The sequence below is a fragment of the Parasteatoda tepidariorum genome, chromosome 10 (assembly GCF_982258835.1).
Source record: "Parasteatoda tepidariorum strain Cologne lab strain chromosome 10, Ptep-v5.0, whole genome shotgun sequence".
Classification (NCBI taxonomy): Eukaryota; Metazoa; Arthropoda; class Arachnida; order Araneae; family Theridiidae; genus Parasteatoda; species Parasteatoda tepidariorum.
The window spans coordinates 45,654,464-45,682,174 of record NC_141764.1 but is presented as its reverse complement, the minus strand read 5'-3'; the positions used below and the strand labels follow the sequence as shown (position 1 = coordinate 45,682,174).

Below are 27,711 nucleotides of genomic sequence, written 5' to 3'. Positions count from 1 at the left end.
CCACAACATGAAACTTTATCTTGGTAAAAGTACGTTTTGGAAATGTTATTTCATTTGGAATCTTATTTATCAGAGTTCATATGGCGATATGATTGTTTTGAATCTATGCTAAACTCTATATCGGCTCATTTTCCACCGAAATCCGATCGACTATTTTGATTTTAAATAAAGTGTTTTATTTTATGAATTGTGCAAAAATTTTAAGTGTAGATTGGCGGCACTTAAAAACCGCCAAATCTGTAGCGGCGGTGGCGTTAATATGTAAGTACCGAATTTTTATTCCATACTTTTCTGAATCATATTACTTCAAACATTGGAATATACAAGAAGTATACATAAACACATAATGTTATACCATTTAATTTTTCAAAAAAAGTATTTTGAGAACAATTTTTATCAAAAAATTATAAACTAAAAAACGGAAAATAAAGAATTCTTAGGATAAAAAAACGATTTTAAGAATTCTTTACATTGAAATAAAAACTTCCACATTGTTTCTTTTTTTATTATTCTTATAGTTCTTAATCAGACGTAAAAAACCATCTGTAAAAAACGTCTGTAGAGAACCATCATCAAATGAAAAAAAATATTTACAAGCAAATTTTTTATTGTAAAAATCATTGCACTTACCTGATTTATAATTCCCGGAGAATTCCAAAATGATAAGTTCCTTGTTTGAAAACTTTATTCTCAAATAATAGATACATAGTTTATCCCTTCATTACTTTTAGATAACATACTACACAGCAAAATTTTATAATTGATATGAATTTGAATATGTATCTTAAAAACAGAACAGCTGAATTCTAGTTGAAATGATCTATTCTTTCAAAACTAAAAAAAACTTACCAAGAAAACGATTCAAATTAATTAAAAATCAGCACAAATGGCACTATTTCAAGTAACTTGGATAATTTTTTATTGTTGTTTTCCGAATTATATGGATACAAAAATATATACTATTCTATAACGAAGAAGAATATGCTATAACTATTACAATTCTGTATGTTCTGAATTCATATTTATTCACTGGAATGACGAAAGCAATGTTGACTTCACTTTAATTCGTAATGAATTGAAGACAGAAGAAATGCATTTTACCTTAATACACACATCTGTAACAGTATCCGAAATCGGAAGTCATCAGTTGCAAGTTTGTTGATAATAGAAATAAAAAATAATTGAGGAATTTTTCTTCAAATGTTTGGCATGTTCTGTTCCTGAAAGATTTACTAATATTCTGGAGATTTTTTTCAAGTTCTTCGGCCTTTTCCTTAGGGAAATTTCGCTTCTTATTTGCTGCTAAAAAATGGCGTCCGATTCAGTCAATGACTTTGATGGAACTAAATGAAAACGTGATAAATTAATGTCTGATATTTACAGGCTCCCGCTAGACGGCGTACTCGAGCGTTGCGATCGCGAATAGAATGAAAAGCATTTTTTTTAGAATTTCAGATCTTTTTTTAAAAAATTTTTTGTAAGTTATGCGAAATTTGAGAACTAACTTTACGGGATTAATGCAGAAAATATGAATTCAGAATTTTTTTTATTTTAATTTGAAGAAGCAAAAGCCTTCAGCAAAAAAACCTTAAAACTCTGCAAAATAGCGTAAGTAAATACAATTGTTTTATTTTGAAAATATTCGACGATAGGAAACAAGCTAAAGTGTTTTATGAATTTTTTTTATATAGAAAACATGACAACTTTTATTACTCGTTTTTGAACTTTGATTAAGTAAAGCGCTGCCTGTGAAGTTATTCATTTATTTTGTATTTTTTCAAAACATCAGTTGAAGTAAATTTAGAAACTGTGAAAAAATATACCGTTGGGGGAACTTTCTTCGGGCTAGATTTATAATAAAAAAAGAACACTACTTTCGTATGCAAAAAGCGTTTGCGTTTTCAGCGGCATTCCTTCTTTCGTGAAAATAAAGCAAACAATCGTTTGGCATTTCACGCCAAGTTTTTTGTTCTACTGAAAAAAAAACTTTTTATATTAAATGTGTTTTTTTGCTTTTTATACTCGCCTGGCAGTATGCATGAAGGAATTTTGATTTTAAGAATAAAAAGTTCTGTTTCTATGATTAAAAAAAAGTACTTATAATTTTCCTATTACTATTTTTATTTTTTCTTCGTGAAAGTGGCATAATTGCTTTTTAAAGAATGCATGAAATAGTTCATGAATATGGCACGTTATTTTCTGAATAAAAAATGCCAAGTATCTATTTAAAATAAACTCGTGACTGAAAAAGAGTTATAAAAAATAAACGAAAACATTGCTTGAGCCTTTATTAAATTCAAATTAAGTGTTGATTTGCAATTATAATTGTTACAGTTTTTATTTACCGTTCTGATTTAATAAGATTTTAATCGTGCTTTTAGCGTTTTTAATTTTCTAATATCATAAGTCAGATGTTACAAATAGTTTTTTTTTGGTTATTTGGGTAACTATGATAAGAATTTCAGGATAGAGTTCAGGTTGCATATCGAAGAAGTTTTAATATATTTAATTATGAATTGTGACGATTTTTCTCATTGTAAAAGTTTCAAAACTTTCTCTAAAAAATATATCAGTTTTTTGATTTTTTCATGTATTGGGAAAGGCTTAATTTAATATTTTATCATTTTTATATTAAAATCATGACAATTTTTATTGCCCGTTTCTGGAATTAAATATAATTAAAACACCGAATACATTGTGAAAGATTTTCTTATTCATTGTGATAGTTATATATTGTGCTTTACGACTTTTATTAAATAGAAAACATAGTTATTTTCATTTACCGGTTTTTCACTTTAATTACACCAAGCTCTGCTTGTAATTATACATATATATTGAACAAAATAAACTTGAAATAAATTTTAGATTTGTAAGAAATTATACCATTTTGGAAAACTATCTTTGTATTAGGTTTTTACTAAAAAAATTATTGAAAAATACTTTTCTATGGTTTGAGTTTTCAGCGGCATTCTTGCTTCAAACTCTAAGCCTATTTCAAACTAAGCATATTTAATGATTGATTCCCTTAGAAACGCTTTCTTTTCATAAGTTCATCTACTGATTTACTTTAAATTAAAATAAATGTGCTTATTACCCATTGGCAAAATCGGTGTTGTTTTGGGTTTAATGGCGTTAGCACCTTATTTGGACTTCATCACTCTTTTCAACTGTGTTCAAGAGTAATAGTAATCAGTGCGCACGTGTCGTCATTGCATGCGTTGCTATGGCGACTTCTGCTCTTTGATAATTTGTTTTAGAATTCTTTTTTTTTTATAGTTTTGTTATGCATTAAGTTGGTGAGTTTATTTCACTTCATTTTATTCCTTTGCAAAATTGAGGTGGTGTTTGGGAATGAAGTAGCCTGATATGCAATTCAGATATAAAAGAGGATTTCATATACTCATACAATTGATTCAGTGAACTCTTTCCGGGCCGTGGTTTGTAGATGACGTGGAATTTTTTCAACCAACCCATACTTCATAAAAACTGAGTTACTCAGTTATTTCCTTACATTTCTATTCTATCACTAAAGTTGGTTAGGCCAAACTTGTTAGATAAATGAGTTAAAATATCTCCTTTTTGTGTAAATGTTTTCAAAATAATCAACAAAAATGGAGGATTTAAAAAAAAACATTTAATAAAAATCAATTTAATAGTTTTCTTTAAAAATTATATTGAATTTGTCGTTTTTTTTGACATATGCTGGATAAAAACAAGCGAGGCTTTTAAATTCGTTGTATTTTCAATCACGACTGAAATAACATTATAATGGGGTTATCTGGGTTCCTATATGCATGCTTCTAATTTAAACTAATATAGGTTCATCAAACTTATTTTCTATCTTATATTTAGCAAAATATGAAAAGTTTTTTTGTTTAAATGTCAGTAGTTACATCAAATATCGAGGCTCTTGGTTGACGGGAGAGAGGGCGCGTCTCCAAATGAGGCAATCTTGGCTCTTATCTTATAGAAATGGCTAGATAATTAGAATTCTGTCCTCGGGTCTCACTGGCAACAGTGCTGCCGTATTATCTCCCCAGTGATAGACGGATCATGGGTTCGAATTTCCTTCCCGTCCTGTTACCGTGAACGGTTTGGGTATTTTTCCTCTCCAAGAAACGCAAATGCGGGTTAGTTTCATAATAAAAAGCCCCCAAGGAAGTTAATATGTCCTAATACTCTGTAAACACACAACTTTATTTAATTTTCTTTTAATTATATTTATATATTTTTTAAGTAAATTTATATTATTACTTGTTTTTATGTCCTAATACTTAATTCAGGAGTTCCCTTGCTCCCAGGGTTGAAACCAAGAGAACAGCCTACCCCAAAACGGGTCGATTGTTAAACCTCGATTCTAAAATAAAATATGAAATTGCATCAAATATATGTAAATATATATCCGTTATTATGTAACGGAAAAAAAAAGTTTTTAAGTATTCCGGAAAAAAATGTTATTTGTAACCGTGAACGTTAAAATACAACTTTCACAAATTATTAAATATTGAACTACCATCACTTAATTTAGGTCATACTAATAAACTCTCAAAATCCATATAAATAATGCTAGAATAATTTTGGAACAAAATTTTTTGAATTTAAAAAATATGTAAATAAATAAATACCAAAAAAAAAGAAGACAAAGTTAACAAATACAACTAACAGATAACTAATAAAACTCACAAATACTAATCAAAATCAAGGAAATTTCTGAAAAGAACTGCTTCGGCAATGAAAATAGCTAGAAAATAATCGAAACCAATTTTGCTCGTCATAAAATATTAACAAATAAATGCTAAGATCCGCAGACAGTTATGAATTTGAACGGTAACTCAGGTAATGTTTTCAATCAAAATAATGAAGATGCTAAAATTTTGTGATGCTATCGCTGACGCGTCAATTTAATTTACTGCCAAAACGAAAAACGCCATCTTCTTTTTGCTTCGTATTTTAAAAATGGCGATAATTTTAGAAAAAATGACATATTACTTTATTGACATATTATTTTAAAGACGATAAATTTATAAAAATTTACATCTTTGTTTTTTGTTATTTTTTTATTTTTTATTTAACATGTTAAAATTCTCAGAAACGAAATTAATGTCTATTGCTTCTTTAAACGAAAAAACTGCGATTACTATATAACTAGATCTTAAGTAATTCAAAATGTTATGTCACTGATAAAATGTTACGAACTTCAACGGCAAAGAATTCATATTTATCTCACTTCGAAAGTTTGAGAACTGATAGAAGTTATTTCTAAAGGCTTCATAGCACTTGTTATTTTCTCTTTTGTGTATTTATCTTCCATTTTGCAAATAATATACAACAGCGTGAAAAGTTGGATAAACTTAATTCAAAAGGTTGTTCAGTTTCGAGTACTAACTTCCAGCACGAACACATGTTTCTGTCAAAGGGAGAGAAAAAGTTAAGTCCCCAGTTAAAGAAAGATTGAATTGAAAAATGTAAGGGTAGCGAAGCATGCTGGGAAATTTTTAAGCTTTTCACTTTCTCGTCTTATTTTTAACATCCAGATGCCGACTCGAGCCCGGAGCTATTGCTCACAAAATCGTCAACGTAAACGTCGTCTTTTAATAAACTGTCAATCCGACATATGCATCATGATCTAGAAAATGGAGAGAAATGAAAGAGGATGTTAAGAATTGATCTTTTCTTGAAGTCTTGGCCGACCCTGAAGGCTGAAAAGCGAATATTGCTTAAGAGTTTTCGAACGTTTTATTATTTTTCTTTCGTTTTCTGTTTGTTGCACATAAGTCACTTATTTCGTTTGGCTACTGAGCTGGAAGAAGTTCTACCAGTTTGAAATTGTATAAAAATAAAATTCTAAAAGAGCTTTTCTTAAAATTTTAATGATGTCTGTAGGTTATAAAAGAAGCTGAGCTATTTATGATTGATATGAATTATTTATTAGGTTATAAAGTACTTTTGACGTAATTCGATTGTAAGGTTTTTTTTTTGTTTTGCCTGTGTCAACGAGCTCCACAAAGCAATCGACGTTATTTCTTTTTAAGCTTATTGCAATATTTCTTGAAGTAGAATAATATGCAATTATATTTAGAAAATGTTATGCAGCATTACATTTTTAATGCATAGAAAATGTTTCAATATTAATCAGTGATTCTTGAAGATAGATTAAAATAAGGATAATAATGAGTCATAAGTTTTAAGTTTATAGAAGCATATTTCAAATTTTTATATTATTCTGTTTTCTAATACGGTAATAATTAATGTCATCATTAAGGGACTGTTCAAATATTAAGTGAGCTTATTTTTGTTAATTTTTCACTCCATAAAGTACATATTGAAATGAATTATTTATTAGGTTATAAAGTACTTTTGACGTAATTCGATTGTAAGTTTTTTTTTGTTTTGCTTTTGTCAACGAACTCCACAAGGCAATCAACGTTATTTCCTTTTTAGCCTGTTGCAATATTTCTTGAAGTAGAATAATATGCAATTATATTTTGAAAATTTTATGCTGCATCAAATGCTTAATGCATATAAAATTTTTCAATATTAATCAGTGATTCTTGAAGATAGATTAAAATAAGGATAATAAGGAGTCATAAGTTTTAAGTTTATAGAAGCATATCTAAAATTTTTTGTTTTGCTTTTGTCAACGAACTCCACAAAGCAATCGACGTTATTTCTTTTTAAGCTTATTGCAATATTTATTGAAGTAGAATAATATGCAATTATATTTAGAAAATGTTATGCTGCATTAAATTTTTAATGCATATAAAATGTTTCAATATTAATCAGTGATTCTTGAAGACAGATTAAAATAAGGATAATAAGGAGTCATAAGTTTTAAGTTTATGGGAGCATATTTTAAATTTTTATATTATTCTGTTTTGTAATACGGTAATAATTAATGTCATCATTAAGGGACTGTTCAAACATTAAGTGAGCATATTTTTGTTAATTTTTCACTCCATGAAATATATATTGAAAACAAAAATAGGCAAACCAACCCCCTTACATCCAAACATAAAGTTGTGTCCTACCACTTACAATTGAATTTTTTAAAAGGTATAAAGTGTATAAAAAGTTTACAACAGGTTAAGATAGAATAAAAAATGAACATTCGATAGTTAATTCGAGAATTTTAAAACTGCCATACTTGTTGGAAAAAGTACTATACAAGCGGCTCCTCAGGCTGCAAGAATGCAGTTAGTGTTTTCCATGCTGAATCGGCGATAATTTGACGAACTTTACACAAAGTTTTTTTTTTTTCGAAATTCCAATTTGATCGAAAGTTATTGTGCTGTTAATTTAAAGTGTTTTTATTTGCTAATATTTTTCTCAATTATTTTTGTTTTACGTTTCGATTCGCCTTGCTGCTCAAAATCTATATGACTTGAGAACTTAAAACTACAAATGTCTGTAGAAAAATATAAAAGTGGTACGATGAGATAAAAAAAATAAGATTCAATTATTAATTCAAGAATTATTGACTGTTAAACTTGTTGTTGAAGTCGTGTTAAGGTTGGTTCGTTGAAATGCAATTATAGACTTGACATTTTATGTGCACCATTTTGAATTAAAACTATAACGAGTTTTCTTTTTTCAAAAGACTTATTCATTTGAAAATTATTGCAATTTTAAGTGTTTTATGCAGTTTTTTTATAAACATTATTAATTAAAATAATTATAAACATTATTAATTGTTTATAAACAAAATTAAAAATTGAATTTTTTATAAAAGAATTTAAAACTAAAAATAATTATTGTTTATAAACAATAATTATTCATTCATTGTTGCAGAAAGACTTATCTTTCTTACAATTTCAATTTTATAAGCTCGCGCTTGACTTGATGTCAAAAGTAACAAAATAGCTCAAAAAATAAAAAATAAAAGGGAGATAAAAATCTAACATTTATATCGATTTTTTTAAAAGATATAAAAATTGATAAAAAAAATACGAGAGACATATAAATCTAAATTTAAATATCAAAATTTTTAAAGATATATAGAGATATAAGAACTGTTTTCAATGTAAACTGATACATGATATCGGGGCTATCGTTATGTACTGTGAAGAAGTAAAATTAATTTTGATTTATGGATGCTTATTGTGTCACAAATTATGTATTCCTAAGTTTCATTTTTACCCAAAAATATTTGATTATTTTTCAAATCCAACTATTCTTTCATTTCGTAACGATTAACGATAAATTATATTAATTATATATTTTCTAAGTAAAATGATATTTCTTATTAATCGATTTTCTATTTTATTGCTTTTCCAAAATTTTAGTCGTTTAGTCCAAAATTTTGTATTTTTATAAATTTTTAATTAATAGGTGTTATTTAAATTTATCATAATTTGTCTGAAAGTAAAATTATATTTTGAAAATTTTAAGCTGTATATATTTTTAATGCGTACAAAATAAATTTAATATGCGCATTTTTAAGCTTAATTTTCTCCATCGAAAACAACAGTCTAGTTCATAATTGATTAAAATGTATTTCAAACTTAAGGAAAAAGTTCAAAATATATTAATAATTAAAACCATTCAAATAATATTTAAGTTTAACAGTTCCGTATAATTAATGGATATTAATTAAAAGTTGAATAACCGCTGTGGAAAAATCACAGGAGACAAATTATTCCTCTTTAAAAAAACACTCTTTTTTAGTTGAGTAAACTATTTTACCGTTGCATTAAATTTATAACTATATTATTTTATGACTTAATTATATACTAGATTATCATAATAAAGTAAAACTATGTTTTTGAATTCATAAACCGCATTCAATTTATTTCGATAATATATTTCAATTGAAATATATATAAAAAAGAATTATAAACTGAAACTATATGTCTGAAATCTTTTAGATGCATGGAAAACTTGATGCATATAACATAATTTGAATAAGCAAATTTTTACGCTAAGCATAGCAGAATAGTTTAAACTGATTATATTTATTGAATATGTTTCAAACTCAAAGAAAAAGCACATAACCCCATTTCCACAAGATATCATTAAATAAATTTCAACTTCATAAATTCTTAAAGGAGTTTATTTTATTAAAAATTGAAAACCCATTTTTGGAATCATTACAGCAGTTGAATAAATAAAATATTTTTAATGTTTAAAATGAAGGGAGAAAAATTCTTCAAACAGTAAAAAATAAACTATTCTAACATTTTAACCAATTTCAGTGGAAAATAAAGCTTCAAAATCACTTAATGCAATTAACTTTCTGTACGGAGACTGAATTAATTGATAAATCTCGCAAAAACTGTATATTCTGATAAAGGCTGTGTGAATCTATCTTATAAGTATTTGCTTTATCAAAATTAATTACATTTTAATTGAAGTAGATATTTACAGCTTTCATGAGAAAAGAGAACGGCAATTTTTCCTATCAACAACTAGTCCCAAAATCGATTTCAGAGGCTTAATTAAATTTTCAGGAGAAGCTTTCTCTATTTAAAAAGCAATATACCAGGTTGAGCGTGAAAATAAATGGCGCCAAAATAAATGGAAGGAAAAATGAGATCTTTTCTAATTTGCATGTGTGTGTGTTGAGAAGATATCCCCATTTCTTGGCGAAAGTTGATGGTGTAGATGAGCTAACTACTTAAATTTGAGTTAATTGGAAATTACTGGGTGCTTGGCGTCAAAATCGAATGCCTCAGCAACAAACTAATTCGGTCCTCGTCTTAAAGTAATTTATATTCCAAAACTGCTGCAGAAATGTCACTTAAAAATTAATGCTGGCAGAGGGAACAAAAAATAAAGCATTTGTTTTATAAATAAACAGTCGAACTGGCTTAGACGCAGTTTCATATCGTTTATTTTAGAAGTTTATATAATTCATAATTATGTTTGAATTGATTACAACCAGGGGTCTGTCCAGACATTTTGTGAAGGGTCCGTGTTTGTAAAATTGTGAAAAAATTACTCGTAATTTGTGAATATAAAATAAAAGTTAAGTCACATTCTTTCAACCAGGATCCGCTTTTGTGAATTTGTGCAAATAGGGTCCGTTATTGTAAAAAAAAAACTTTTTAGAGGAGTTTTTAAATTGTAAATACATACAAGATTATGCTCAATACTGAAAAATTATAATTAAAAAATTAAATTTTAAAAAATAAACAGCAATTGCAGCTACTAAATTAGCGATGCAACATATAAATATTTGGTATTTAACCTATATTGCTGAACGCAGAATACTCATTTCGGACGAATAAAGGATGAAGCGTCTGCCGAAGACAAAATTTAGTTCGTTTACATCTGTCTTTCTCCCCCCCCCCTTCCTGGGAAGGGTTTATTCGATTAACAAAACAATAATGAAGATAAACAAATTTGTGAAGGGTCCGATTAAAAGTTAAATTATTTTGTGAAGGGTCCATTTTTAAGTTAAAATATTTTGTGAAGGGTCCGTTTTTATGAAAACATATTTTGTGAAGGGTCCGTTTTTTCAATTGATTGGTTTAAAATGTAAATAATACGTCATATTGTGTTTTTGAAGTAGTAAGTTATATAAAATAAATTTAAGTGGTGCGACAGTTCACGGAAGGCCAAGGCCTAATATGCCTATCCTGGTTTTCTTGACCCTTGGGTGCGGAGTAGATGTTCCCGTCGATTCGTCAGCCGAACGCAAAACCCCCAGTGTTTAGTATCCAAGCATGTTTGGCATTCATTTTATCGAGCCATTGAAGGGATGGAAGGTTAGGTCACCCTTGCCGAGGATAAAACCCCTGACCTTTGACACGGGAGTATGATGCACAACCAATCAGCCACTTAGCCTTTGTTATATAATACTTAATAATTATTCATATTTAATTATTTGTGTTCTGCCGTTTGCTAATCACTTTCTTGTATTGGAAGGTTGAAAGAGTATTTCCTAAAAATAAGTCTATTTTTCTTCTGTGTTAGACATTTTTTTGATCAGGTGTAACTTACGTAATGTTTTATGAATAATTTGTGAATATTCAAAATCTTTCACAACTTGTTATTAAATCTTCGTATTTTTGCCAACGTTCGACAGAAGATACAATTTCAGAATTCTCTTTTAGAAACACTACAAAATATATTTTGTTATTTAAACGTGCCTGAATTGTTTTGAAGTTTAAGTTTAGCTATGAATAATAAATTTTTACTTATCCGTTCAGCGTAGAAAATATATCTAACGCTATATATTAAAAATTGTACCGAATTACTGATGATAAACGCTTCACACTATATGGATTAATAAGGTCTTAATGAAAAAAAAATTGCAGCGTTTATGAATTTGTAAATTTATACATTTGTAAATGCTAATTAGAATTAGTCATTGACATTGTTATTATAAATTTAAGAAAAAAAATATTTTCTTTGCAAAATCTAAGAGAATCTTTAATGAATGTGTAGTCCACATTAACAAATATAATTAATTTTGAAATATAGATCTGTGCATAAATTTTTACGTCAATTTAAATTTAAAGTATTCCTTATGGCTGAAATGAAATTGTTCAAAAATTATTGACCTCGATAATGATTCATTTATTTTTAATCTTTTCCCTTACTTAAACATTTATTTAAAAATGATTCTAAAATGAATTCCTGAAATTTTTATAAGACTTGAATTAAATTGGAAACTCATTTCTTTTCTAAAATACATTTTAATTGAAAGTTAAAGTACATAGTCTTATATATGGAATAGCATGGGAAATGACCACCACGGATTTGCTGGCACATGCGCACATTTTTGTTTCAATTTTCCTTGACCATTATGCACAAAAATGGCTCAATTTTGTTGATAAAGCACTGAATCTCCTCCTCCAAATGCACGGGTGGATGTGAGTTGATTTCAAATAATTCAATAATTCCTTGGAACGAAAACCAATGCTGCTAAATTACAGAAACTAGGGGGCTAATTCTGATCACCGATACACAACCAGAAAATGTTTCACACAGTAGTTGGATTGTTTCAGGGGCTTTCTATTTAAATGCGTTGTTCCAAATTGTAGTATCACATTTTTACAAACCCTAAACTATTAACTGTCTAAAATTTTTTGGTTGCCAACACTAAATAACTAATTTTCCGTTTAATTCAAATAATCTTGTGGTGTATGGTTTATCTTTTAATTATAATCTGATTAGTTCCAATTGTGATTTGTGTGATTTTCATTACATTTTGCGTAATTCTACTTCTAATTTGTGGAATATTCTCTAGTTAAAAATTAATTTGCTTAATGTTTAAAGTTTTGATCAGGATTTTACAAACATGTATTACCACAGTTATTACCAAACACTATGTATGTGTATTTAAAACGTCTGAATGAATGAAAATAAGTAGCAGCATGTACATATGTGTATTTTTTAAACGGTTAGCTTATTAAATTAATAAAACGACGTGAATAAAGCTTAAGTAAAAGGTATAGAAAATGACATACTAAGTTTTGGTTCCATAAACAGGTATCTTCCTTAGTTCCTCATTTCTAAGGAAGGTTCTCGTTTATAGAAATGAAAATACTATAGTTTCGATTCTATGAGCAAGGTACTTCCCTAATTCAGCAATTCTCTACTTGTTTATAGAAATTGGCTTACTATGGTTTAGGTTCTATAGACAAGAATCCGCAGTTTCTTCTGCAGTTCCTCAATTTTCCACTGAGGAAGACTCTTGTTTATAGAATCGAAACTATAGTATGTCCGTTTCTGTACACGGTAAAAAAAATCTCCGTCAAATTACGATATAAAGTAGCGGAACTTTGGATGCATCATCTGTAACATCCGTTTTACCGTAAAATTCACTTTTTTACCGTAAAATATCATACCGTATTTTTTACAGTAATTTTTATTTGATTGGAGTCATTTAGGGATTTTAAGGTAATTAATGCAGTGAAAATTACGGTATATTAGAATTTTTGACCTGTAACATGTTCCGGTAAAAATGGATTTTATGGTAAAAAGTACCGGCACCATGAGGGCCAGTAGTTTTGACCGTAACTTGATTATGAATTTTTCACAGTGTATTTTTGTGCATTATTTACGTTGTTTTGTTCCTTTCATCAGTAGAATAAAGTATACTCTATCCACATTTGATCACTGGCATGATTATAATGAAATTGTAAACAAATTTATTACGTTAAAAATGATAAACTTTTAAATAACTGCGTATTTTACATTAAAGATTTTAATACAGACCTGCGTATAAACCACGAATAATAATTTACGTCTATAGTATTTCTTTTTGCTGAAGAAAGCTCGGTTCAAGAACAAAATTTAAAAAAAAATATGCGGCAGTTATTTTTATTCTTTAAAGAAGAAAGAAAAAAAATACTCAAATTAAGAAAGTGATAAATGTATAGTAAGATAAAATAAAAAAAAGGAAGTAAAAAAAAGGACTTAAAGTGCTACAAAAGAAAGACGCATATCCCGTTTTAAAAGCTTGGTACAGTTCTAAGGCTTTGCTGCCCATTACGGTTTATCCTGGAGGAATTCGCAGCTTAATAGTGCTTACTGAAGTTACAGTAACAAGAGATTTCCTGTTTTTGTCTGGCTCCACTTTTTTCCGGATAATGAAGAAGAAGAGTGAGCGCATTATGGTAGAACCGGGATCTTAAAACCGATGGATCCTTTTTTAAATCTTAGATAGCTGCTATGAAAATTGCTGAAATATTCCTGGAATGAACTTCAAACATTGGACAATAAATATAAATAAGAATATTAAAGCGTTAGATATTTTTATTCCAGGAAAGAATGTGAATTTGGGTTTAGGAGAAATACAGGATGCGGAGGTTAAAATAGAGTTAAGGGCTTATGAAGTTTTGTTTTGCACATTAAGGTTTTTTTTGTTGGTAATTAGTAGTAAATATTTTAAGCTTGATTATGGATCAATTTTTCGAATATTTACATATTTATTAGTAAATTACTGTTTTGTACAACATATTAATAATTTTAGCCAATATCATTTTTAATTTTTCTATCACGATTTTTTTCTTCCAGCAAAAGATTCTTAAGGATTTTTTCATCCAGCTATCGATTACTAGACTATAAATTTAAATAAGAATAATAAAATGTTAGATTATTTTTCTTCAAAAAATTTTAAATTTGGATTGGTTTCGAAGAAATACAAGTAAAAGAAGATGAAACAGGAATAAGAGTTTTTTTTTGTACATTTTTGAAAATTCACGATAAAATATTTTAAATTTGAATGTATTTTACAATTAGCATTTTTTTATGTTTAAATAGTTCTTTGTTAACTATTTTAATAGCCTTAAAACGAAATAGATTTGGACGAAATTATTTTTAAAATCTATGTTAAATTATCTACATCGTTTGTTTGTCTCTAATGTCACAGTTTAATTAAAGATGAAAATGACCATGTTGAACTGTAAAATAAAAGATGAATTTGAATATTCTGATGGTGAAAAATATAGATTCTTAACTTTATATCATTCATTTAATGAATAAGTGTTTAAATCTATTGTGTAAATAATTATCTGGGATTCACTGTAAAATAAGTTAACAATGTTTGAAATAAAATTAAACTGTTTTTAAAAAATTGTCAATTTGGCTAGATTTTTCCACCTGGATTAAAACGTTAAAATCAATGAATAATTCTCATTTTTTAAAAATCTTTAGGAACCGAAATAATGGAGCGTTGGAGTAAACTTTTAAATATTATGAAACTGGATTGCAAACTGTGGTTTTTCTTTTTATTGACGTTTAGCGCCATTTCAGAATAATCATAGATGGCGCTGTCTAAAGATATAAAGATATGTTAAAATGGACTTAACAGTCATGAATAACTATTGCATACTCATAACAGTTATAAAAATAGTAATTTAATTTTTTAAAAAAAAAGTGTGAGTACAGAACCTCGAAAATAAGCCTTAAGGCGCTGTATATTATTTATACTGATGCATTCCTGTCATACTTTTTTAATTTTGTTAATAAAATAAGTTAAAATATATCTGCAAATTTATTTAACTGTATTTGAATGAATTTTATGACAATTTTATTTGAATTTACTGAAATTTACAATAATCATCATTTTATTATTATTTTTTTTATTAAAAGTGTTTTTTTCTAAATTGCAGTTTATACACTGTTGTATTTGTTTTATACGAATTTAAAAAAAATTTTAAAAGTACTTATTACGAATTTCACATTTTTTTTAAAGTAGTTATTACGAATTAAACATTTGTTTTTAACATTTCATAAACACATATGAAGTTATTTAGATTAAAAACAGTATTTTACATACAACTATGTCTAACTATATTCTATTTTTTAATTGTAGGTAAGAATTAATATCATTCTCCTGATGTCATGTAGTTGCTATATTTTTTCGTATGTGTATCAGAGGTAGGTTAGTTTTTTCTATTACTTTTGTTTAATGTATTTTATATAAATCTTAAGTTTCTCTCGATAAAAAAAAAAGAAACTTTAGAAAAAGATAAGTGAACTGTTTTTCTCGAACGCCATCTAGTGGCAACAAGAATAATTTACTGCCAGTCGGTTTCAAGATTTGAACATGGAGGACTTGTGGGATTCTGCTCTAACGTAATTTCGCTTTCGGAGGACGATATACCGCTCTAACCCCACACCATCCAACCACACACAGGAGATGGTTCTTAAATCCGGATAAAATGTGTTAAAATGCATTTATGTACAATTACACATTTGACACTATGACACATGTGATACTATGACGCATGTGACACCATGACACATATGACCTTATAGCGGATGAGAATAACCTTCATTTAAGTTGGCATAAACTACTTTAACTATATAATTTACTTTAAAAGTTAAATAGTACAGTATGCACTAATTTTGCAATAATATTTAACGAGATTTTCGAAATTATTGCTGAATATCACAACTATTGTTTTTAAAAAATATTTTAGTATATATAATAAAGTATTTAGTATAAAAATATTTAAGCATTAAATATATATATATATATATATATATATATATATATATATATAACCATAACATAGAGTCACGAAAACTAGCACTTTTACAAAATTTTATTAAAAATATCAATTAAAAATTATTAAATGAAAAAAGATATTGATTGCGTTATGAATCATGATATTTCCGAAAAATAATTCACTTGCTGTACAGGAAGAAAACAAAAAAATACCATAAAAGGAATTTCCCAGTGGTTTCCATCTCAAACCATCTATACAGGAAAGCTATCTCTTATCCGATTCGTCAACACCAAGCTTTTCTTTTTTTTTTTCCCTATACTCTTCTCTTTTTCCCTTTTAATCCATCCACTGATAGGGAATATAAACAAAAGAGGCTTGAACCGGAAACACTAAAAGGAAAATGTTTCCCTCCAACTTCTACCAGAACTTGCTATACAAACATTTTCAAGCGTCTTAATAATCGGGATCTGGAAAAACAGGAAAAAATAATATAATCCTGCTCTTTACCCTTGTTTGGTATTTGGAATCAGGAAAAAATGCTTAGCTCGGCTTTTTTTCCTCGTTTTATATTATATAAAGAATTTCACGTCATCAAAATTTTGTGTGGAAATTTTCAGTAGGCTTTGTACTGGCATTAAAAATTCATAACAATAAACAAAATTGAAAAAAAAAATCTATTTGCGGGACATTTTTAACCACATCGCAAATGTAGAGATTTTGTTAAATGAAAAATATGGTATATTTTTTTCCTTGATTACAATTTTTATAAAATGTCTTAAAAATGACATTTTAAAACCCCACTATGCTTTAACTTATGACAATATTTATTAATTTATATAACATTGCGAAATGTTCAAAGAAATTGTCTATAATATTTCAGAATCGGCACAATATACATAAAAATGTCTATGATATTTCTAAATGAGTATAACGTTTAAGAAAAATATCTATAATATTCCTGAATAATATATAATACTCGAATATAATTCAATAATTAATAAATAATTCCGGAATCGTATATAATATTGTATAAAAAATATCTATATTCTAGCATTAGTACAGCACTAAGAAAAAAATATCTATAATATTGCGTAATACGTAGAATATTCCATGATTTCATGTCTTAAAATTTTTCAAATGACGTTTCAAGAGGCTTGTACTACCATTCTAATCATTCAAAATTCACACGATGAACAAAATTAAAAAGAAAATGAATAAAATATTAATACACACAACAATATTTTTAACCAGATTGCAAATGTAGTGATTTTGTTAAATAATAAAAACATTATTACCTTGATTAAAATTACACTACATTACATTATTTCCTTAATTAAAATTTTAAAAAAATGGTATTTATAAAACCACTGTGATACAGCTTTAACAATATTAAAAAAATATATATATAATAATGTAAAATTTTCAAACAATTATCGATAATATTCTAAAATGGGACAAATATCCAAAAAAGGGCTCTAATTTTTCTGAACGAGTAAAAAGTTTAAGAAAAATATCTAAGATATTCCGGAATTTGTATAATATTTAAGAAAAATATCTATACTATTCAGAATTTGTATAACATCACAAAGAGAAATATCTATAATATTTTGAATCCGTGGAATATTCCATGAAATTTTTTTTTTTTAGTTAAGTATAAGTTTTAACATTTTGTAGTGTTTAATTATTGCGTCTTCTTTCTTTAAACTTACAGTAATCTAAATGGTTTTAATAGCGAAATATTTTAAGACTAGTGCAAAAACATGATTTTAGGCAAAATTTTCGAAATTGACTTTATTGTAATATTAAAAGTCTTGTGTTTTCGCTTTCTAAATATACTTACGTTACTTTTGTTTATACTTTAATTATTTACAAAGTTGTATCAGCTTTTGTGCAAAATGATAACAGTGGATAGACTTATGATTTTAAGTATTGAAATGCGTTTATTGCAAAATCATATTTTTACAAATTTTGCCCCACCTTCAACACGGTATCTCATGTTTTTTTAAAAAAAATTTTACTAGTATTTATAATTATTGCACACATGTTGTGAACTAAGAGAAAAGAGTGCAATTTCATTTTTTATGCCTCTTTTTTTGCAAAGACGAGTGCTGATATCTTTAAAAATATGTTGTTTTTAATGTAATTGTTCAAATCATAGTTGATATCCTCCTAAATGAAACCCTCAAAGGAATTTTTTGTTTGTTTTAGGTAATCGAAATTTTTTTTTTAAAGCGTTTGGTGTATACATAAATTTTTGCTATTTAAAAATTTTATTTGCCATAAAAATAATTATGGTATTTAAAAATATTAATATTTTTTTTCTAGTTTTATATCTTTTTACACATAACAAAACCAATAAAGTAGTTTTTTAAAATTTTATATTAAAGTTTAAAAAAAATTGTCCAAACTAATCGGATACCTTGATAGGTATCCGGTTAGTTTAAAAACTTAAAATATAAAGCTTTTCAAGCAGTTATATTTAAGTTATGCCTTAACTAAAAGATTTTAATTATAAATTGCCATTTCAAATGTTTGAAATAGCTTAAACTTTATTTAAATCGGCTTAATGTTCTTGAATCAGTTAATAAATAAACATGAGATGCTGATTCAAGACTAGTTATAATGATTAGGTTGTCTGAAAGATGGTTTAAATAATAGTAATGCATACTCGTTGCGCCTCTAATTTCTGAAGTGATATTTTAATTTCTCAAAATACTTCAAAGTGTAGGTTTGAGTTTTAATGTCTTACAAACGCAAATGTTATTTGGTTTAGCACTATGATACAAGTTGTACTTAATACTTAGAAAGTTTAAGAACGATTTTTTTTTACATCCGCGTGCCTTTAAATATATATTTTTTATTTAATGTGTTCTATTTTCATTTAAATTTTTTGAGTGCTCCTCACACTATTGTATTGATATATTTTGCTTTGGCTATATTGATTAAATATTAGAAAGCACTCCTTTTTACAGATATAATCGTGTGAGCTGATGAAGAGATTATATCTTTTCATTGTTTTCCGGATTTTTAATATTTGTTTAGATAATTAAAAAATATTTATTTTTTATTACTTTTGAAAAATATTATAAATAATTTTCTTTTCTTGTCATTATTTTTTATTATTTTCCATATTATTTTAATATTTTAACTTTATATATAATCATAAAACGTTATATCCCATATTCAACATTGGATTACAAAACTTTTCTTTGGGAAAACGGAATCAAACACACATTTAATTCATTATTTTAAGACTAAAACTCTTTTTTTTAAAAAAAAAAAATTTTTTTTATCACAGAAATATTTTATTTCCACTTATTCTTTTAAACAAGGTTTGCACATAAGGTTTAAACGTATCCTTATTTTTTAAGATTGTTTACTAAATCAGGTAGATGTTTTTACAGTTTTTCAGTTATGTACTTTCACGAAATTTCTAAAATAATTTTGTTTATCTTTATTTAAATTTAGCTTTGTTAAATCTCACAGCTACTTAAAAAAATTCTGCTTCTGTTTATAAGTTTGCAAAATAATAGAAAACGTTTACTTGAAATTTTAAAGCTATAAACTATGAAATTTTAAAGCTATAAACTAATCCCAAATTTATAAGTATGCAGATTTGATTCTCTAATAACTCAGGTTCAATTTATTGTCATTTTTTATATCGGTGTTATGCGCACACTGTAATAAAATTCCGGATCAAATTACTGTATAAAGTACCGGTAGTTTGGGTGCATCATCCGCAGAATCCATTTTACCTTTTTAAATTGGATACATTTATCAATGAAAATCGGATACGTTGAATTATAATATCGATATTTTGAACTTAAAAAAGCAATTCATCTTTTCGCCAAATTAAAAGTTTACACAGCTATATTAGTAAAGTAACGAAACCAATGTTTTCTCATATTATTCAGTAGTAATATATGTTGTCGAATCACATTTTGTTAATGAATTTATTCTCACAACTATAAATATATAAGTTCTTGTTTCAGGCAATTCTACTGGAAATTTAAAATCAAGTTTTCAAATCGATAGCGGTAAATTATATTTAGAAGCTTCTCACCTACTGTGTAAAAAATTTCGAATTAAATTACAGTATAAAGTACTAATAAAGCACTTTGGGGGCATCATTCGCAAAATCAATTTTTATCGTAAAATATAATAGCTTAATTTTTACTGTAATATTTGTTTAATATGACTGATTTAGTGATTACGATAATTTTTACAGTAAAAATTGCGGTAGTTAAAAATTTTTTCTCGCAACATGTTCCAGTAAAAATGGATTTTACCGTAGAAAGTTTCACCACTCAGGGTGCTAGTACTTTTTTTTACCGTAATTTGATGCAGAATATTTAACAGTGTATGATGCCATTAAATTGTATATTCTAATTGCAGTTACCCAGTTACTGACAATTATTTTAATCCAATGTAACTGCAATCTCCTTAATCATCGATTGTCTAAACTTATGAAAACTCAGTAATTACTAATTCATCTGCATCCTAATTTAAAGATATTCCACTGGAAGTATTTATTTACCTTTCTCTGCATATCACGTAAATAAGATTTATTTCAACTGGGCTTTCCAATACTGTGGAAAGAGATTCTGCAATTCGAGACCTCCTGGATGAAATCGTATTATTCCCGAGAGATACTTCGGAGGCCTTTTGCACTGGGGATACATTTCGAAGTTGATTACGTATTCGGGACCCCTGCCAACGGTTATATTGCGGTGCGGGGTGGCCGATTTTTCTCGGTATCACCGTCAATGACTGTCAGGGAAAAGTTTCTTTACGAATTCCTTAGTGCGTGGAAGTGTTTGTGAATTTGAGATGAGGATAGGTAGTTGGAGAATTGATTGACGATGGATGGCTTTCGTTTGGTCGCGTATTATGTATTTGAGATTTTGCGTGGTGGATGGAATGCAATTTGCTACGCATCTGTCGGAAATTTAAAATGGAACATAGTTCGAGATTTATTTGTTGAGCGTAGTAATAATGGCAACATTGCTTTCGGGCTTTTTGCCAGAGAATTGTTAATTTTGCAAGCAGATATTAAGATATAAGAAAAAAAAAACGTCTTTTTTTAAAAAATCAATTTCTAAATATCATACTTTAAGGGAAATAATATGCTGGCTTATTTCTAAATTTATTTGCTGTATTTTGGAGCACGCGTTGAATAATTTTTGTGTAGTGTTGTATTTCTCATCCAATTCTTAGTGCGTGGAAGTGTTTGTGAATTTCAGATGAGGATAGGTAGTTGGAGAATTGATTGACGATGGATGGCTTTCGTTTGGTCGCGTATTATGTATTTGAGATTTTGCGTGGTAGATGGAATGCAAGTTGCTACACATCTGTCGGAAATTAAAAATGGAACTTAGTTCGAGATTTATTTGTTGGACGCAGTAATAATGGCAACATTGCTTTCGAGCTTTTTGCCAGAGAATTGTTAATTTTGCAAGCAGATATTAAGATATAAGGAAAAAAAAAACGTCTTTTTTAAAAAATCAATTTCTAAATATCATACTTTAAGGGAAATAATACAGATATGCCAACTTGCTCCGGACAGCAAATTGTACCGTTACCCCTTTGGCTGTGATCTCAAAATTTAAATTTAGTAACGGTTACCCAGGTTATTTAGTAGACAAATATCTAATGAATTACAGAAAACTTTCAACATTTAAAACTCATTTTTATTGCACCTCTAAATCTTCAAAAACATAATTTCACACATTTCCAAATGCCAACATGGGAATAAACATTTATACATTAATTAAAACAAAAATGCAACCTTAAAACACTCAAGCATAACCTTCAACTTCTACAGTTCAAAAAAAAGACATTTATAAAATAAAAACTTCATTTCACATTTCTAAAAACCCAGACTTGGTTTATGATATCTATAAATTACACTTAAATGCTGATTGTTCTCCTACACAAAAAAAAACACAACATAACAGTTCAGAATTTTCGGTAAATGATTCCTCTAAAATGTTAACGAAATAAAATTTAAAGTTTTATAAGTACCCTACGGAATTTACTGCTTTCACTCTGGAACCGCCCACCGGAAAGGTAGATGAACTCATGGACAAACTCCTCGGCTAGGATCTCGAAATTTCTCCAGCTATTCTAACTTCAAGAGGCTTAGGCATGTAGAAGGGGAACACCGGACGTCCAGCATAGATTCCTTCGGACTTGGCCCATCGTCTCAAAGATATCGGCTTTTGGCTAATCCCGGTAGTCCTTCCCGCTAGAGACTTCAGTTTAGCTTTCCCTAAGGTTACGATCCACCATCTCCGAGATACTGTCACGAACCACTCCTTCAGCGGACAAACTCCGTATCCCCAGGATACTGCTCTGATTAACTGCTTACTACTGGTACTGCAACTGCTACTAGCCACATTCATCGCTTCTCTTTTATCCTCCCGTCAACAAGGCGAAAGAATCTAGACTGACCTGTTTACCACGTCCAGAGTCATCCCGCATCCGGCGGACGTCAGAACCAAAAAAAAAAGATCCCTGAGAAAAACCGTCATGAATCCACTAATACCCTATACAAGTTATAATACCATCTTCAATAAATATTAATAAATTTAGTTACATAGATTTTACCCAAAAAAATCCCTTTTTAAAAGACTAATTCAAAATTTCTAAAGAAAATATCATTATGATTGAATTTAAACTTTACCGTAGTGGTGCCATCTACAGACAAATAATCTATCTTTAAAAGTATTACAAAAAAAAACTTATAATAAATTTCAATTTATTACAATACCATCGCCTCACCGAAAAAAAATTAAAATACTTTTAATTTTTTGAAACACTATAGCACTATGTTAAAATGACCTGGAACACTATCAAGAAATCAAGAAAACTAAATTACTGGTTTCACACAAAAAATTCCGTTTTTTCCTTTTCTCTAAGCTGTTCATAAATAATTCCTACTTAAAGTTCAAAATCTCTAAAAGCACCACGCGGCTTTAAACCTACTTTTAGATCTTTATCACTAAAATCAAATCTGACCCTAACAATGTGCACCTTGCAAGGAAACAGAAAAGAGGAATCAAATATGCGCCAAAGTAGTTTAAACTACACTTAACTTTAAAAAACATTATAACTCAGATTTACACTTAGCAATACCTTTTCCAGCGGCCCATAGGGGGTCAGGAAAAGATTGTACAGCAACGTTATCAATCTTCAGCTTTCAAATTTTAAACATCGAAACATTCATAATCTGCATTTTCAAAATAACATTAAAAAAACAAAAATGGGACAAACCCAGTTTTGACTGATTACATACATCATTACAATTGCCGGTGGAGACCTACACTTCACACTTATGTACATAAAAGGACCGTGGTCCACCTGAAAACAAAAAACAGTCTCCACCGACCTACTACATTCCGGCTTATGTAACCAAAATATGCACCGCCAGATATAAACTCCTCCTCCATATTTGGAGAACATTTGACATTCCACCCCAAAACATTTATAACCCAATTTAAAACAAGAAAAATTTAGTTGCACCCCCCTCTTACAAATTCTAATTTCTTATGACCCGTCCATTTACTCGTTGTCTTAAGTTATAACGAGGTTGCGGAAAAGGCACGAATTTACCTGTCTCATACAGTAGATTTTCTGGAGCAGGTGTTTCTACTCTTTCCCTATCTATACTGCCACTGATTTGGTCACCGAACCCACTATCTCTGGATCGCAAAACTTCCAATCTTTGCTCCGCCTTTGCCACATTCTCCACATGAACAACCCTAGTATAGCCAAAATTTTTTGTATGTTGGATTTTCAAAGTGACCGGAGATAAGACTTCAACCACCCTGAAAGGGCCCTCATTAAATTTAGCAAATTTCTTGCACTGGTTTTTCTTTAACACAGGATTGAACCAGTATACTTCATCCCCTGCTTGGAAACTATATTGTTTGATGTTTTTGTCTCTACGAGCTTTTCTATTTTCCGCAGTATATTCTAGATTTTCCCTCGCTAATGCCTAAGTACTATGCAATTTACCAAGTAAATCTTTGGCAAAGTCCTCAGCACTCGCGTAAGAGAAAGACTCATGGTTCCTAAAAAATTCCAGCTGTAAAGTTAATTCCCTACCATATGTTAACAGTGCCGGAGTACTTGCAACGCCAAAAGAGAAAAATGGCCAGGTATAAACACACCCGTTTGACCATCCTGTGGCGAAGGCTTATCTTTAAGACACATATTCGATTATAACTCAAATATCACAAATACACTATTAATTGAATATACCCGAACTTGTTTACGTCTATTTCAAAAACTGGGAATACATGAATACACTCACATATGATACAACTTTAAAACACATAAAAAGTCAAATGTTAGCATCTGGAAATGCAAAAGATTGCAGCACCAATTTAGGCCCTCTCTATTAAATTTGCCTATCCTGGTCACGGCACCAATTTGTCCCGTTACCCCTTTGGCTGTGATCTCAAAATTTAAATTTAGTAACGGTTACCCAGGTTATTTAGTAGACAAATATCTAATGAATTACAGAAAACTTTCAACATTTAAAACTCATTTTTATTGCACCTCTAAATCTTCAAAAACATAATTTCACACATTTCCAAATGCCAACATGGGAATAAACATTTATACATTAATTAAAACAAAAATGCAACCTTAAAACACTCAAGCATAACCTTCAACTTCTACAGTTCAAAAAAAAGACATTTATAAAATAAAAACTTCATTTCACATTTCTAAAAACCCAGACTTGGTTTATGATATCTATAAATTACACTTAAATGCTGATTGTTCTCCTACACAAAAAAAAACACAACATAACAGTTCAGAATTTTCGGTAAATGATTCCTCTAAAATGTTAACGAAATAAAATTTAAAGTTTTATAAGTACCCTACGGAATTTACTGCTTTCACTCTGGAACCGCCCACCGGAAAGGTAGATGAACTCATGGACAAACTCCTCGGCTAGGATCTCGAAATTTCTCCAGCTATTCTAATTTCAAGCGACTTAGGCATGTAGAAGGGGGACACCGGACGTCCAGCATAGATTCCTTCGGACTTGGCCCATCGTCTCAAAGATATCGGCTTTTGGCTAATCCCGGTAGTCCTTCCCGCTAGAGACTTCAGTTTAGCTTTCCCTAAGGTTACGATCCACCATCTCCGAGATACTGTCACGAACCACTCCTTCAGCGGACAAACTCCGTATCCCCAGGATACTGCTCTGATTAACTGCTTACTACTGGTACTGCAACTGCTACTAGCCACATTCATCGCTTCTCTTTTATCCTCCCGTCAACAAGGCGAAAGAATCTAGACTGACCTGTTTACCACGTCCAGAGTCATCCCGCATCCGGCGGACGTCAGAACCAAAAAAAAAAGATCCCTGAGAAAAACCGTCATGAATCCACTAATACCCTATACAAGTTATAATACCATCTTCAATAAATATTAATAAATTTAGTTACATAGATTTTACCCAAAAAAATCCCTTTTTAAAAGACTAATTCAAAATTTCTAAAGAAAATATCATTATGATTGAATTTAAACTTTACCGTAGTGGTGCCATCTACAGACAAATAATCTATCTTTAAAAGTATTACAAAAAAAAACTTATAATAAATTTCAATTTATTACAAAATATATATTTTAAAGTGGTAGTTTATCAATTGTGATTCTTGGTTTAATAAATTCAATTCAGTAAATTTTTATCCACTACTATTTCTAAATTATTCGTAAGCGTATATAATTCACCACTTTATAGTACTTATGTCATGCTATACCTTTTTAAAAAGCAAGCAAAAATAGTCAAATATTTGCAAATTTTACTTTGTAGTTATTTACTCTTATTTTAATTGATTTGGCGTGTCCGGAGCAGTTGGCATCTCTGAATAATATGCTGGTGTATTTCTAAATTTTATTTGCTGTGTTTTGGAGCACGCTTTGAATAATTTTTGTTTAGTGTTGTATTTCTCATCCAATTCCTTAGTGCATGGAATCGTTTGTGAATTTTAGTTGAGGGTAGGTTTTTGGAGCATAAATTGGCGATATATGATTATCATTTCGCTGGGTATTATGTGTTTGAGATTTTGAGTGTTAGATGAAATACATCTTGATACTCACATTTTGAAATGTAAATGTGGAATAAGTTTTCATATTTATTTATCGAGCACAGTTATAATGCCAACAATAATTTTGAACTCAAAGATTGTTAATTGTTGCAAGTGTATGATATGGAAAAATTCAATTTGAATTGTAATTACAAATTTTTCATTTTAATAAAGTAAAATGTGTGTGCTGATGCATTATTACTAATTAAATTGTTTCTATAAACCTCGAACAATTTTTGTGTTGTATTTCTTCTTGTATTACTTCACCAATTCTTCATTAGAGGGAAATGTTTGTGAATTTCAGAGGAATATATAGGTTGTTAGAGAATAGAATAAATTGACGATAAATCGCTTTCTTTTGTTCTATATTTGAGATTTCACGTGGATGATAGACATTTACAACTAATATATCTCAAATGAAAAATGAAGATATGTTCATATCTGTTGGTCGAGCATAGTGATAATTGCCAACATTGCTTTCGAGCTTTATGCTAAAGGATTCTTGTTGTTTCAAGTTGAAATAAAATAGTACAAAAATATGTTTCAATTTATTAAAACTTATTAATAAGTATAATATTTTAATGAACATGACAAATTATTAACAAATTTAATTGTTATTAATAAGAATGCAGATTTAATACATAATTTTAAGCAAATATACATATTGCATTTACTGTATAGTGACATTTTTCATCAAAATCTTATTAATTTAATTATTATTGCCCATTGGTGGTTTAGCAAATGGACAAAATTGGGAGATTGTTTCGTCCCAATACTCTATTTACCTATCTAATAATATGGAAAAACCGGTTTTGTTATGCAGAGAAGCCTGCAGACTAAAATATGAATTTTTACGAGCAGAACAGTCAGTGGGTTAATTGAATTTCAGATGATATATTGACTGTTGGAGGATATAATTGACGATTCGATTCGCAGAATTGTTTGTCAATTTCAGATGTTGACTAGTTGTTAATGAAAAAGATTGACGGCAAATGTCTTTTATATTAGACTCACATTATGAATTTCAGATTTTACGTGATAAAAAAAAAAGACTGTTTGCTGCGTGCATACTAGAAATTGAATAAACGATCTCTCACATTCGTTTTCTAGTATGCAACGTGTACGTATTGCAATTGCTCTTATTTTTAGTTGTCAAATAACGTAAAAATATAATAATTTGCTTCTTTTCAAATAAAACTCATTGTTAAATGTCTCTGATAATTTAATTTTAGACCTAGTAATTCAGTGCAATATGAAATAAAGAAAGATATCTAAATCTTATGTTTTCTTTTTCGTTATATCAAAATTATATTTATTTCTTACTAATGGCATTACATTGCATTGTATTTATTGTGTAAATAAGTTATTTCTTTTTTCTCTTTAATCACCATTGTTTTGTTTTGTTCGATTTGCAATATGGTATAACTGAATATAATTTTGTTGAATTATTTGACTATTTAATTTCTATCTATTCTATTACGAATCTTTGGCGACTCATTTTTACAACTAATCTTTGCACTGAATGAGTTAAACGATGTAATTGTGAGGTCTGAAAAGAAAAAACAGAAATTTTTTTTAAAAAAAAACTTTAGTATTGAAAGCATGCTAAATTACTGTTTAGAAAGATAAAAACACTCGATCAATAGCTACTATAATAACATGCTAGATGGCAGCACCGTACTTCTCGATCTCTGCTCTGT

The 27,711-nt window shown here is 28.7% G+C and overlaps 1 protein-coding gene across 3 annotated transcripts in view; it reads left to right on the top strand.

Annotated features, from left to right (window-relative positions):
* Window positions 1-27,711, top strand: part of LOC107449243 (irregular chiasm C-roughest protein) — a 265,730-nt gene that overhangs the window by 135,892 nt on the left and 102,127 nt on the right. The window contains exon 1 of one of the 3 annotated variants that reach the window (XM_071184650.2): window positions 15,271-15,330. The exons of the other annotated variants lie outside the window; for them this stretch is intronic. Within the exon in view, the coding sequence (XP_071040751.2) occupies window positions 15,318-15,330 (13 nt within the window). The 5' untranslated portion in view covers window positions 15,271-15,317. Of the gene's footprint in view, window positions 1-15,270; window positions 15,331-27,711 lie in introns of those variants that run through there. 3 annotated transcript variants of the gene reach the window in all.